The sequence below is a fragment of the Pleuronectes platessa genome, chromosome 15, assembly GCF_947347685.1.
Source record: "Pleuronectes platessa chromosome 15, fPlePla1.1, whole genome shotgun sequence".
In the NCBI taxonomy this organism is placed as follows: Eukaryota; Metazoa; Chordata; class Actinopteri; order Pleuronectiformes; family Pleuronectidae; genus Pleuronectes; species Pleuronectes platessa.
In genome coordinates, this window is record NC_070640.1 from 13,957,406 (window position 1) to 13,970,514 (window position 13,109).

Sequence of the window (13,109 nt, forward strand, 5' to 3'; positions counted from 1 at the left end):
ATAAGCCATGATATCATGAGAAAGTAAGCGAACTGAGCTCCATGTTCCAAAGATCGAATTTGTCCATCTGAACTACACGTGGAAACAAAGGCTGAGGATATTTATACTGACATCTGATCCAAGTTTCAACATGTGAACGTCAGCATTGGGAAGAGGATGATGTCAGGAGCTGTTTGGATTGTATTGTTTTTTCAGGTTTTCCTGTTATTGTGTTCACCCCCATTGAAAAGACAACTTTTAGACAGCCATCTTAAAGCTTCATAGAGATGGTACTGTATTAGTTACAGGAGTACTGCATTGAAACATACACAAATTGCATCTAGTCGTATGTTGTGTCCTCTTTTCTGTCGTTAACAGCACATATGCATGGTTCTCAAAAAATGTGACCCATAGACAGACAGAGATTTATTAGGTGGATATCTAAAAATGTCTCTTAAAGGTTCAATGTGTAGAATTTAGTGACATCTGGTGGTGAAGGTGCACGTTGCAGCTGAATACCCCTAACCTCACCCTCCCATTCCAAACATGGAAGAAGCCTTCAGTTTAGTTTGTCCAGTTGGACGACTGTACAAAACATGGCTGCCTCCATAGAGAGGACCCACTCCCGGTGTAAAAATACAGTATTTAAATATAAAGGACCCATTCTAGGGTAAAGAAAACAACATTTTTTACAGTTTATATGAAACACACTAGTAAAGAAAAACACTAGGACAATTTTATATAAAATTTCTGCCAATAGATCCCTTTCACCTAAATCTTACACACTAGTAAAGTAGAGGTAATTGATAAGTAGATGACACTATTGGATATGAGCAGCATGGTGGTTCAGTGGTGAGCACTGTCTGTATGGGTTTACTCCTCACAGTCCATCAACATTCTGCTTGGTTTACTTGGAGACCCCATTTGCCTAAAGGTGTGATTGTGAGCATGAATGGTTATTTGTTCCTGTGACCTGTCCAGGGCTTGATCGGCTCCAACTCCTCTGTGATCCTCAGAAGATTAACAGAATAGATCAACTTTAGGTGGATGGACTTTCTGTTCTGAAGCTTAGCTTGTTATTTCTGTTACTTCCTAAAATGCACGTATTTTTTAATTATTGTGGATCGTTTTGAACTCGTTTTGTGTTGAAGCGGTGAGCTCATTGTGGCAGAAACATTGGTTTTCCGTCTGTGTCCTTAGGGAGCACTGAATGGATCAAATCATCCGTTTAAGAGGTGGTCAACACATGTGGTGGTTCAGCACCTCAGTACATGGTGGGGCCAGTAGGAACACACAAACATGATAACTTCATCAAAGTTAAATATCCGTAACTCCAGCTCACGGGGAGAATACAGAGCAGACAGGAAATATTAGCAGACTTTGTCTTAATCAATCCCAAACTTTTACACTAAAAAGATGAATGATTTCATTACTATGACAGCTGGCACATCGTCACATGCCTGCACAGGACACTGTGTGCTGAGCTCAATCTGGAGGGATTTGGGTCTTGCGAAGCTTACGTCTACTTGACTCTGAGATATGTTTCAAGTTCACAAACAATTTTAAAGGTTCAGGAAAGAACTTATTCAATTTGAAAAAAAAGATTTAGATGAAAAGAATCAGGCCTGTTTCAGGGACTGATGTGGATCTTGTGAATTTGTGGTTTCATAGGGGGGCTGATGGGCCTGGGCAGAGGTTTGCACTCTACTGCTACTAAGTTTCTACTAATGCCACTTGAAGTTCCGACGTTGCCTTTAAATCACAGAGGCCTGAAATAGACAAAAAAAATATAAGTAATTTGTGTGTTAGTGTGTGTGTGTGTGTGTGTGTGGGGGGGGGGGGGGTTATAAAAGGAATATTTTTCACTGTGGTTATGCAGTAAGGCGATAATCTTTCACAGCCTCATCAAAGAAATCCTGTCTGAAGCAGTGAGTACTTTTTAAAGCCTGGTCAGGATGAAAAGTGGTTCACAGGGAGACTGAACACTAACTCTTGTTAAACCACTTTTATCAGTGAAATATATATGTCTGGGCTCTTGGATGAATTATTGATAGTACATGTGCCAAATCCTAAACTCCTCTCACACATGGAACAGTGCTCTTCATGGTCCGACCTCTGTGATTGATTCATCTAAGGATGTTTCCCACAGAAAATCAGGTAAAACCAGACCAGAGGAGATTATCCAGAGCCGCTTTATAGCTAATATGTACAGTTTTACCGTAAAAAGTAATGTTCGCACACAATTAGAATAAAATGTTGCCCTAGCAGCAACGATTTGTAATTTGAATCAGACTATTTTAATTGTAAAGTTTACTGATGATCTTATTCTGTGTCTATTCAGAATCCAGATATTGTTAATAATCAAAATCTGATGAAAATGTAGATAAAATACATCCAATAACATCCAATAATTTATCTTTGGAGCTTTAAAAGTCAGAGATGAACTATTGTGTGTTAATAGCCACACAAATGTTGCGTTGAACAGAGCACATAAAGAAAACAAGTATATTTGCAATAGTAAAGTGCAGATGCTGGTATCATAGTGGTTGTTTTCCTCCTGATTCGTCCCTTTATCACAACTCCAGCACACATAAATACGTCTTCCATCCGCCATCTCCACCTGTGAAGCATCAGGGTGTTATCGTGGCCATCAGTGAGGACTGTCCCTCTCCGTGTCTTTGGTCAAGCTCTGCAGCAGAGACCTCTGGAAGGCCTCGTCACACGACTCAGGGACCAGGAACTCCAGCAGAAGGTCACAGACGCAGTAGATCAGATGCCTGCACAGAATCACACAAACACACTCAAATACAGACTCACATCGACTGTAAATACACCAGATTTCAGTCTTGGAAATCAAAGATTTAAATGCCCTGTATGAAAACCACAAAGTGGTAAAGTCTTCTTCTCTCTTGGTTTAATTATGTGATGTGGCCATGTTCAGCTCACAGAGTCAGACGAGTATTTACTCAACAGTTTGTCTGCTGACTCACTTGTTTATCTGATGGTCCTGTAAAGATTCCAGCATGGTCTCCAGGCTCAGTGTGAACTTCTCATTGCCCAGCATGTCAGTGATGAGCTCTGTTCAAGTACAACAATATAGTTTTAGGAGCCTTGCAAATCAGGACGATATTTAACCTCTACAATCTGAACCTAACATCAGCTGCAGACCTGGGATCAGCTGCACGAGACAGGCCAGACATTGCTCCTTAGTCTCTTCTCTTTCTGCAGCGCTGCGCTCAGGCCGGGGTTGAGCAGGTAATGTGCCCCCTGGCCACACAGCTTCCTGCAACACTTGCAGGTAAATCACCCAGCAGGGGGCGCTGGTAAGGTGGGCAACTCCTACATCCAACCATCTAAGACAAAAGTCAGTGGTTTAGTGCAAACATTGTTTGGTTTCTCTACCACATATCAGTGACTGCAGGGAGGAAACAAATTAAAATGCACAACCATGCAGGCTGATTGTGCTTGCACACAAGGGGAAGAAACACAAACAAGCAGTTTTAAATGTCTATAAAAAATTGCCGGGGCATGAAGAGTATTTACTGACATTCTCAGTGAACCTGATCACTCCCAGGGGCATGTGTCAAGTCAAAGAATTGGAGGCCAGAATAATCAGTTAGAGACAGCAGATCACCAGAGATTAGACGAGCTGAGTTCCCATAGAAAGAAATCCCAGTGGTAATTCTAGAGTAGTCTTTGTCTTACGCTGAAAACCCAGCAAAGACATAAACATTTCATTTAACGAGAAAAAATAATATTTTGAAAGTCAATCTGAGAGATTCTCACGAGGCCTCCATGCACCGCAAACCACTTAGTACCTTGTAAAGCCGTCACTTGTTCTACAAAAGGAGCCGGTGTCGTGATGCTCAGCTGCAGGACGGAAAAATGACTGAGTCCCACAATGTGACCGCAATGTAGCAAAACAAATCTGCAGTCATACATTTCCATTTGGAAGTAGGATGTGTTGATCTTCTTTAGTTTTTTTTACAGCCATTTTAGAAACTTTGAGGTCATACATAATTGTATTTTATTTTGTTTTACTTTTTAAAGATGTCTATCTATTCCATTCATATTATTAGGCTCTTTGAACTTGTTATAGAGATTTATTCTTAATCATTAATCAGTGCACAGACATTGAAAGAAGGAGCTACCTCTCAATGAAGGTGCCAAAGAGCAGTCTGATGGTCTTCTGAATGTTCTCAGTGCACAGCCAACTCCACTGGTCCTTCATCAGCAGACACAGGATGTTCAAAACAACATCTGCGACAGCTGTGTCTGCACATGAAACACAACAAAAGGAACAGAGGGACACCTTAAATGTGAACTACAAGCAAATCACATCAGTGGTGGGGGGGGGGGGGGGGGGGGTGACTGAAGGGACTTCTCTGCTTGTGGAGTGTTGCTGCGCCCAAGTGGTGACACTACGTTAGTGTATGTTGCTTCTCTGGAGCTACAAGGAATGCAATGCTGTGTAAATATGAACCTGTCCCGTGACTTTTCCCTGAAGTCCTCCTGTCTTTGTCAGGCTGCCCACTGCTCTGTCTGGCTGCCTCTTTCTCATGCTGCCCACATAACAGTCTTTCCTGCTCTGTGACAAAGTTCTCCAGACCCGACAGCGTCATACCATTCAGGACCTGAAGCGATGCAACCATGTCAGCCGTATCAATTTCAAAAACAGGTTTATTATTCAGGGATAATAAATATAGAATGGTAACTTACAGGGCTGCCTTCACTAAAGCAGTATGTCACTTTCGGGTGTAGGTCAGGGATGTTGAGCGATGGGGAAATTTTGCTCTGGAACATAGATCTCCTGCAACTTGAAACACAAAACCAGAAGTTCCCCAATTACATTAATAGAACAAAACACAGTGTACCAGAACAACCAGCACTGATTTATCTTGTACTGAACTAATTGTTTGATCTGTTATGAAGGAGAAACGTGATCATTGATCAATACGTTGAGAAACTATAAGTGATCTTATAAACATGCTGCACAAAATTAGATTTATTTCAGCCAAATTTGTCTCGAATCTAAGAATCTTAATGTCAAGTGTAAACTGGGATGAGGGGTCACACAGGCACAATGCTTTGTTACAAAGGGGTAAGAGGGATGACATTTTCGTTGGGCCATCACTGAGCTCTCACCTGGACTTTCTGTTGTCCAGTGTTCTTACATCAGAGTCTCCCTCAAACTCCTCTGTTGGACTGAGGGACTCAGGATAAGGAAACGCTGTCTTCAACGTGTCTAGAGCATTTTCCATCATCTTCAATTGAAATTGACATGAGAAAATTATATTCAAAGTCATCTATGGTGCGTCTTTGTTATCAGATATTAGATAATATACAGAAGAGAAAACTATTCAAGATATAGGAGAGATTATGTGTTTTATGTTTTAAAATTGTGAATTTCAGGGACCATTAATTTGCATTTGATTGTATTTATGAAATATCTATAAATCAGAGTCATCCACAAGGTGTAAAAGCATCCAAAGAAAATCTGAGAATGCCGTTCATCATTTGTTGCAGCAAGGCCTAGGACACAGTCAACACTAGACTTTACTGTGTATGTGTTTCAGTATATGGCCAAGTGATGTTTGAAAAGGTAATCTTTAATAATACACCTGATAAACACAATGTCATAAACAGCTAAACAATTTTATGCAGTCCAATTTAAAAGCCCTACAATTAATGTGTTTTTTAATTCGTGCTTTGAGTTTTATTCAAGTTTACGTTCAATTTGTGTTTAGATTTTGTCCGAGAGCCTGTTGTCAATTTTTGTATTTGAGTATATGTTGGAAGATGATTTTTAGATCAGATTTTTTTATAGGGTTCTTTTTCTATTAAATTAATTAAATAAATATGAATTAATTCAACTTTCTCTTGATCATACTGCATGATGAGGATCTTGATGTTAACTCACCTTGTCAATTCTGGACTTGGCAAAAGGTTTCCTCCCAAAATATGTGCAAACATCTGTGTTGACAGCCAGGAACTCCTGCATGTCCTCACTGTTGGCTGTCTCAGGAATGTTGTTCAGTTGCTGGAAGTTTAAACAGTTTACAGGACCCACACAAATCTTCACTGACACTGCAGAGTGAAGATCCTAGTACCTACCCTGAGGAACGTATCCAGTTGGCTTTTACGGGCCTCGACCCTCTCGCTGTCTGCATTTCCAAACGAAAGGTCAGGGAACATTTTCTTTGGGCCTTTGACATCTGAAATGCAAAATAGTGAATAAAAAAGTGTATCTGTCTTGACACAGTTCAATGGGCAATTAAAAAGCCAAGGATAACTTCTTACTCTTGATTAATTTCTTGACTTCAGGCTTCTCCTCCAAACGTGTCTGCAAGTTGAGGAACTCGCTGTATCTGCGGTTGACAGTGTGAGAGGCCGCAGACTGCAGAGACGCACCGCATTCTGCTTCAGCCAATGTCTCAAACTGTAAAACAGGAAGTGGAGGGCAAACTGTGGTAATGATAAGACACATTCAGTCAAACATTAAAGCAACACGTTTAGTAAGCGCCAGCGCCCTCTGCAGCCAGAACAAAGACTATTAATCTGTTGACTGTGTCTTTCCACTCACTGAACTGAAACAGAACTGACATGATCTCCAGCTTCCTGAACCAGCAGAACTGGCGCTGTGACAAATAAACCAAACTTAGATTTCTTCTTATTTTAAAGGTTTCTTTTTCGCTGAACATCAGAGATAAATGCCGGATTTGAATGTCTTATTTATGTGTTTAACTTATAACATACAGTCAGCTTTACTGTGGAACTTGCTGGACTATATTGTGATGATTTAAGTTGTGATTTTCCGGCAGTTGCACACTTCCAAAAGGAGATCAAACCCACATACTAAAGTTACATAGAGCCAGAACAGGCATTGTAAAGTGGGAATGGGAGTGGGACCAATCTCCTCATCCATGTCAGTGAAGCATCAAACTGATTATGAGGATAATATTTTAAGGGGAAAAGGTTGAGTAGTGTTGCTTTAAAGGCAGCAGGAGGTGTTGTTACCTTCACAGTGTAGAGAGTATAGGGATGTGCGCTTGTGCCACGCAGCTCCTTTGCTGCGACTGTACCAGAAATATGTACATTCTGGACCTGTACAGGTGCAGCTTGGTTGTTAGGCGAATCAAAGTTAAAGGAGTTAAGTCTTTTCGGAGAACAAGACGGGGATTTCTCTTGGGCTATACCCGCCGGCCACTGGGAGTCCTCAGGCACAACCACCTTCGGCCCAAGATTTTTCAGATGTCCAAAGCAGCCAAAGGCCTCGTCGTCCCTCAAGGGGCTCAAGCTGCAGAAGTTTGTTGGAGGACCACAGTCAAAAAAGCCTCCTGTCAAGTCCTCTCCTGAGTCAGACTGAATCAGAGACTCCAGTGAAATCATTTTGGACTCGGACGACTGGGAGTAATGAGCAGAGGGGAGAGTACAGCAGCTCACTTTGCATGGTGTGAGTAAACCTGCGTTACAACTTTCTAATTTGTCCATAGATGTCTGGCTGACCAGGCTGCTCTGTGAGGAGTCCTGATCATTGATCAGACTGAGGCTCTGTTGATCTTCAAGCTCTGACGAGCTTATGCTGGAGAGACCTGCTTGTTCAGAAGAAGACAGTGACCTGCAGGTGGTCCAGGAGTCCTGCTGGATTAGACATTTGTACAGTGCAGCTGTCGGGAGGTCATCGTGTGGTTCTCTTGACCTGGTGATTATATCTACAATGGTTTGATTCAGCCAGTCAGGATCCGACACTCTGTTAATGAGCGGCAACAGAACATTGTAGGTGATGAGTTCTGTAACCATGTAACCTCCGGTCCTGGTCTCCATCTGAGGGTACGGAACAAGAACATGTAAGACGAGGTTAACCAGAGCTCTGGAGTACCTGAGCTCAACGGCTTCACTGCTCACAGCTGGGTGAGGAGCATCTACTTCACTGTAAAGCTGCCACAGGCTGAACACCTCCCTGTGCGTTGACTGTATCTGCCGTGCCGTCATGTAGCTCTGCAGGTGACAGCCGTACAGCTCCAGCAGCCGTTGGACCAGCGCCTTCCTGTCCAATCGCCTTGCACGCTCTTTCAGCTCCATCACTGACTCCAACATTGAATTACGCACAGCACGCTCAAACTCCCCCTCCACCTCTGGCAGCAGAGTACGATACCACGAGGACACAAAGTCACGCACCGCTTTGTGGACGGCACTGTCGATCTCGTGGTTCAACCTCCACTCGTGCTCGGGTGAACACAGCGGTGGGTTTAGGGCGCCAAGAGGCAAGAAATGCTCCAGGTGGAGGAGGCTGTTTGCATCCAGCACAGCGCGAGACCCGAGCCAACCCCCGAGAACCACTAAGAGACTGGTGAAGATGCAGAGCAGCCAAACGTTGACGAGGAGGTGGAAGAGGACGAGCCATGCCAGGAGAGCTCCGAGGCCTAACAGCCTCCTCTGCCCGAGTAACTCTGATAAAGTCCAGTGATCGGAGCTCTTGGAGGAAGGCATCACAGTCAGCAGAAGTGTGTCCTGTTTAAAAAAGGAAATGTACTGTCACATAATGAGAATGAAGAAGTCGTGCTTTTGATTATTGGATTTATTTGTTTTATAAACACTTAATACTTGATAAGGCCAGTTGCAACATTTGGTGGCAACTCTGGGAATTAGTTACTTTGCGCGTTTTAATGTTTTAATATCGTGTATGACTTTTAGTATATTACCAATGTGAACACTAACTACAACACTTAAACATTGAGACTGATCTGTTGAGGAATGTTTGACAATCCTCACACATTACTGTACATACCACTATCTATAATGTATATAATGTACATTATACATTATATCTGTACACCATTGGGAGAGTGGGGCGCTTCGTTCCACACTATGCATCTTGCCATTGTTACTCCCTTGTTAATATTATAAATCTTTTTCGTGTACTTTCTGTTAATCCGGGGAACTATTGCGATTTTCCGGGACATATCGGTCATTGACTCAACAGGAGTAAGATCTGCCCCCACCTTCAAATTTAGCGTATGTATCTTTACCTTAGAGCTTTTTTAAATAAAGTGAATTGTTACAAAATAGGAGATACCCAAGAGTTTGCTAAGACCACAACCATGGAATGACATATAACCCAGTAATATTTGGATTGTGTGACGCAAGACTCCAAAAACAACAACAACAACACCAACACCAACAAAGAGAGTAGCTGAGGTAAAGAGAATATTCACAGATGAGATGGAGGAGGAGCTTCCAAACACTTGAAACAACTAGCTGACCAGTTCCATGGCCTTGCTCCAGTTAAGTGCCGTGAACTGGCATTTGAATATGCAGAGAAAAACAATATCCCTGTCCCTGCCAATTGGACAGAGAAACAATGTGCCGGTAAGCTGAATCATAATAATCCTAAATGTGCTTAATTGACCAATCCCCATGATTCTGTTACTAGTCCGATATTAGTGGTTGTCAATCTAGCTGTCGGGATTTTAACTATTACAACATGTGTTGTTATGGTAGTTTTAAAGTGGAAAAAGCATGTGTCCCACTTTACCCCGTAGCCGGGGTAAAGTGGGACACAAGACCACTTTTTTTAAAACAATCATATTTTCACTGCCCTTTGTCCTGAAGACATTCTGATCATTTCAATTCCTAGAAAACATGAATTAATGGGAAATGTGTATATTTTACTGATATATCATTTTAGCTCACCTAGAGGGGAGCAAATGTAAAAAATTTCCCACATTACCCCGCTCTCCCCTAATAAATAATGGTAAAGAAAAATGTTAAGATTTGGATAATTGAACGGATCTGAGTCGTCCTAACATGAACTGCATGCGGAGGATCTGGTGATATCCCTCTACACTAAGTAAGATATAAGTGTGAGTATAAGAATGTGGAGGAGAAATGGGAGACCGCAGATGGAATGCTCATCCAGACATGTGTTTCCACTGGGGAGAGATGGGACATCGGGCAAAAAATGTCTGCTTCCTTTTTTGACGTTCCTGGTTCACACTCGCATGTCTTGCTGTCAGAGCACAGAAATTATAAATGGAAAGAATTGGGACCGCGGATAAGAAACTGTGTCAATGCTGACATTGGGAAAAGACATCAGATCCTGTATTTCAGTATAATCCATTTGTAAATCCATTGATTTACATCACACTTTGGACTCAAGGCAATCATGATGAGGGTTAAATTCAATTCATGGAACCTGTGGTTATCACACTAAATCTGACAATATCCATTGAAACAGACAGCCATCCATGGTTTTACACCAGTTTTCAACTCTCTATCGAGGGCAGGTGTAATTTTTCCCTGCAAGGATTCACTAGTGCACACTCCGTCTGTTCCAAATCCTTGAACAATCCTTTTGCAAGTTCCGCCGGATAGTAAATGGTTCTCTGTAGTTGATTTGGCAAATTCATTTTTCAGCGTTCAAATTGATAAAAACAGCGAATATCTTTTTTGGGGGGTTTAAGTTTAACAGGGAATGTTATACATTCACATGCCTTTGTCAGGGCTATTGTGGATCCCCAACCATTTACAACAAGGCACTCAAAGAAATTGGAGATAACTTCAGGAAGTCTATATTTCACCAGGGCTTCAATAAAGTCTTATCTTTATCCATAAAAAGTGCATTTTAACATATCTATTGCCAACATTTGTATATATTCTACATTAAAAATAAAATACAAAAATTATAAAAATACAAATACAAAATAACTAGATTGAAAACTAAACCTACTCTTCTTGTAGTGAAGTATAAAGTATGTTTGTCTATAATAAACTTCTGACATTAACAGATAATATCAAGGAACATTTAAGCCATAAGGTACTTGCTTGAATTTACTTTGTTACTTCCCACCGATAACAGCAGTGAACACATTTAAAAGCTGGTGTAACATTATAATCATTTATCAGAGAGGGACCTGTTGCCATGGCTATCAGGAAACTCCATCAACTGTCAGTCTCCTGCAGTGAAACCAGCCTGTTGCGCTTTATTGCTCTTTTTCTTCACCACTTTGACTAAATGTTGTGTAGCTACACCTATAGCTTACAGCTGAGGTCACAGGTGGAGCTACTGTTCACCTAACACGAGGAGCTTTACCATAATCTACTGATTTACTGTAATATTCATCCCACATGTTGTAACGGCGAGGAGACGGCAAATATTACCTGAAAGGTTCCAGGTTATTGGAGCTTTACATTCGGAACAGAGGCTGAACGAGACGTCCTCCTCCTCCTGTGGGACATAGCTCTAATCCTCCAGCAAAGCTAATCAGGATCAGCCGGTCAAGATGGACACACACACCCAGGCCATATGGAGGGACAAGGAGCAGTTAGGTGTGGACATCCCCAGTGTTTACAGCCCTGTGGGAGGGACACGTTCCTCCACTGTGGCTGTCAATGAAAACATGACCAAACACATACAAAACTAACAAGAAACAAAGAAAAAAAGAAAGAATAATAATAATAGAATGATAATTATAGGAGGATGGGGCCTGTCGTGGGAATTCTGCAATCCCACTCTGACAACGGGGAACGAGACACAAATCTCTTACAGTATTGCCACACTTTAATGCCCAGAGCATGGTACACAAGGAAATGAACATGATTATATTGTGATCAAAATGTTACATTTCCCTTACAGACCTGTTTTCGTTACACAGATACTCCCTTCTCTCTCCAATCAGTACCCAAGGTTAAGTTAAAGATCCTCTACAGCCCTACATCGCAAACAAAAACATATAATGAACACACACAAGCCCACAAATAAATGAAAGAAAGAAAGAAGGAAAGAAAGAATGATAATAAGATACAAATGTGTGCATTACCCGACTGCCCCATCTATTATAATAACAATACTTTTTTCTTATTATTATCGTAATAATACACCAGTGGCAACTTTTCCGCATCTGTCAGTCTGCCCCCTCTCTCTCCCTCTCTCTCTCCCTCTCTTCCCTCTCAACCAGGTTATATAACCTGGTTGTGTAATAGCGCAGCATGAGCACCTCCAGTGGCGCAGCAGTCAATGGTCCAGCAGATGCAACACTGCAGTAAAGCGAGCCGTCATCTAGGAAGCCAGCCGCCACCGTTTTTTTTTGCACGTCTACTTGTGGCTATACGGTAAAACAGCATGGTTGGCTGAAACGGCCTAAAATTACTACAAATACAACTTTATTTTTTATTTTTTTATTTTTAAAATCTTCATGGCGTATCTGCTCATGTCAATTATCATGTATTTTTAGTGCAAATTAAAGGGCAAGTCTGTAAAAAAAAAAAAAGGTGTACATAATGTAACCATATTTGGATGCTGATTAAAAATATTCCTTGAGAGGTTATAAGTGACATCGAGTGGATTCCTGTTCATGGTGTCTCTGACTATGCTGATACACAGTTTTGAGTATTTTTACTGTAGAATAACTGAGAAAATTAAAGAGCAAATCTGTGAAAGTGGCCAAAGGCATTCATAATGTAACCATATTTGGAAGCTTATAAAAAATATTCCTTGAGAGGTTATAAGTTACTTCGAGTGGATTCCTGTTCATGGTGTCTCTGACTATGTTGATTTACAGCTTTGTGTATTTTTACTGTGTAATAACTGAGAAAATTCAAGTGCAAATCTGTGAAAGCGGCCCAATATACATCTTTGGATGGAATTTTAAGATATTCCTTAATAGGTTATGAGTATTTCCAGTGGATTCCTGTTCATAGAGCCTCTGACTATGCAATGTCCACATTAAAATTTAGATGGAACCTCCTGTTTTCACAGACTCATTCCACTTCAACATGATAGTAGAACATCTCTGAGTGTCAGCGACATTATATCAGTAAAGACTGAACTAAATTTTCAAATGACTCCCCTTTAAACTGAAAAGGGATTTTGTTTTATTTTTTAAACAATTAATTAATTGTAACTGAATATCATTTAGGTGTCTTACACCTAGTTGAACCTGTTAATAGCCCAAATTAATAGTCTGCATGAGAAGCTACAGAGACAGGGAGTGGAATCAATAAAATGCAAAAGAAACAATGTGGAAAAATTAAAACACTTTTTTGATACTGTATATATATATTTTTAATCACACTTCAAATATGTGAATTTCACACTGCCGGGAGCAAATAATAATCAAACAACAATTACA

The 13,109-nt window shown here is 41.0% G+C and overlaps 1 protein-coding gene across 1 annotated transcript in view; it reads right to left on the reverse strand.

Annotated features, from left to right (window-relative positions):
* Positions 1 to 2,629: 2,629 nt before the first annotated feature.
* The window catches only part of LOC128457426 (sorting nexin-19), an 88,343-nt gene continuing 77,863 nt past the window's right edge, over positions 2,630 to 13,109 (reverse strand). Inside the window, exons 4-14 of the mRNA XM_053442106.1 lie at positions 6,997 to 8,490; positions 6,280 to 6,418; positions 6,094 to 6,194; positions 5,900 to 6,019; positions 5,125 to 5,243; positions 4,699 to 4,789; positions 4,463 to 4,613; positions 4,131 to 4,254; positions 3,148 to 3,332; positions 2,970 to 3,057; positions 2,630 to 2,756 (exon numbers count right to left, since the gene is read on the reverse strand). Of these exons, the coding sequence (XP_053298081.1) occupies positions 2,630 to 2,756; positions 2,970 to 3,057; positions 3,148 to 3,332; positions 4,131 to 4,254; positions 4,463 to 4,613; positions 4,699 to 4,789; positions 5,125 to 5,243; positions 5,900 to 6,019; positions 6,094 to 6,194; positions 6,280 to 6,418; positions 6,997 to 8,469 (2,718 nt within the window). The 5' untranslated portion in view covers positions 8,470 to 8,490. The remainder of the gene's footprint in view (positions 2,757 to 2,969; positions 3,058 to 3,147; positions 3,333 to 4,130; positions 4,255 to 4,462; positions 4,614 to 4,698; positions 4,790 to 5,124; positions 5,244 to 5,899; positions 6,020 to 6,093; positions 6,195 to 6,279; positions 6,419 to 6,996; positions 8,491 to 13,109) is intronic.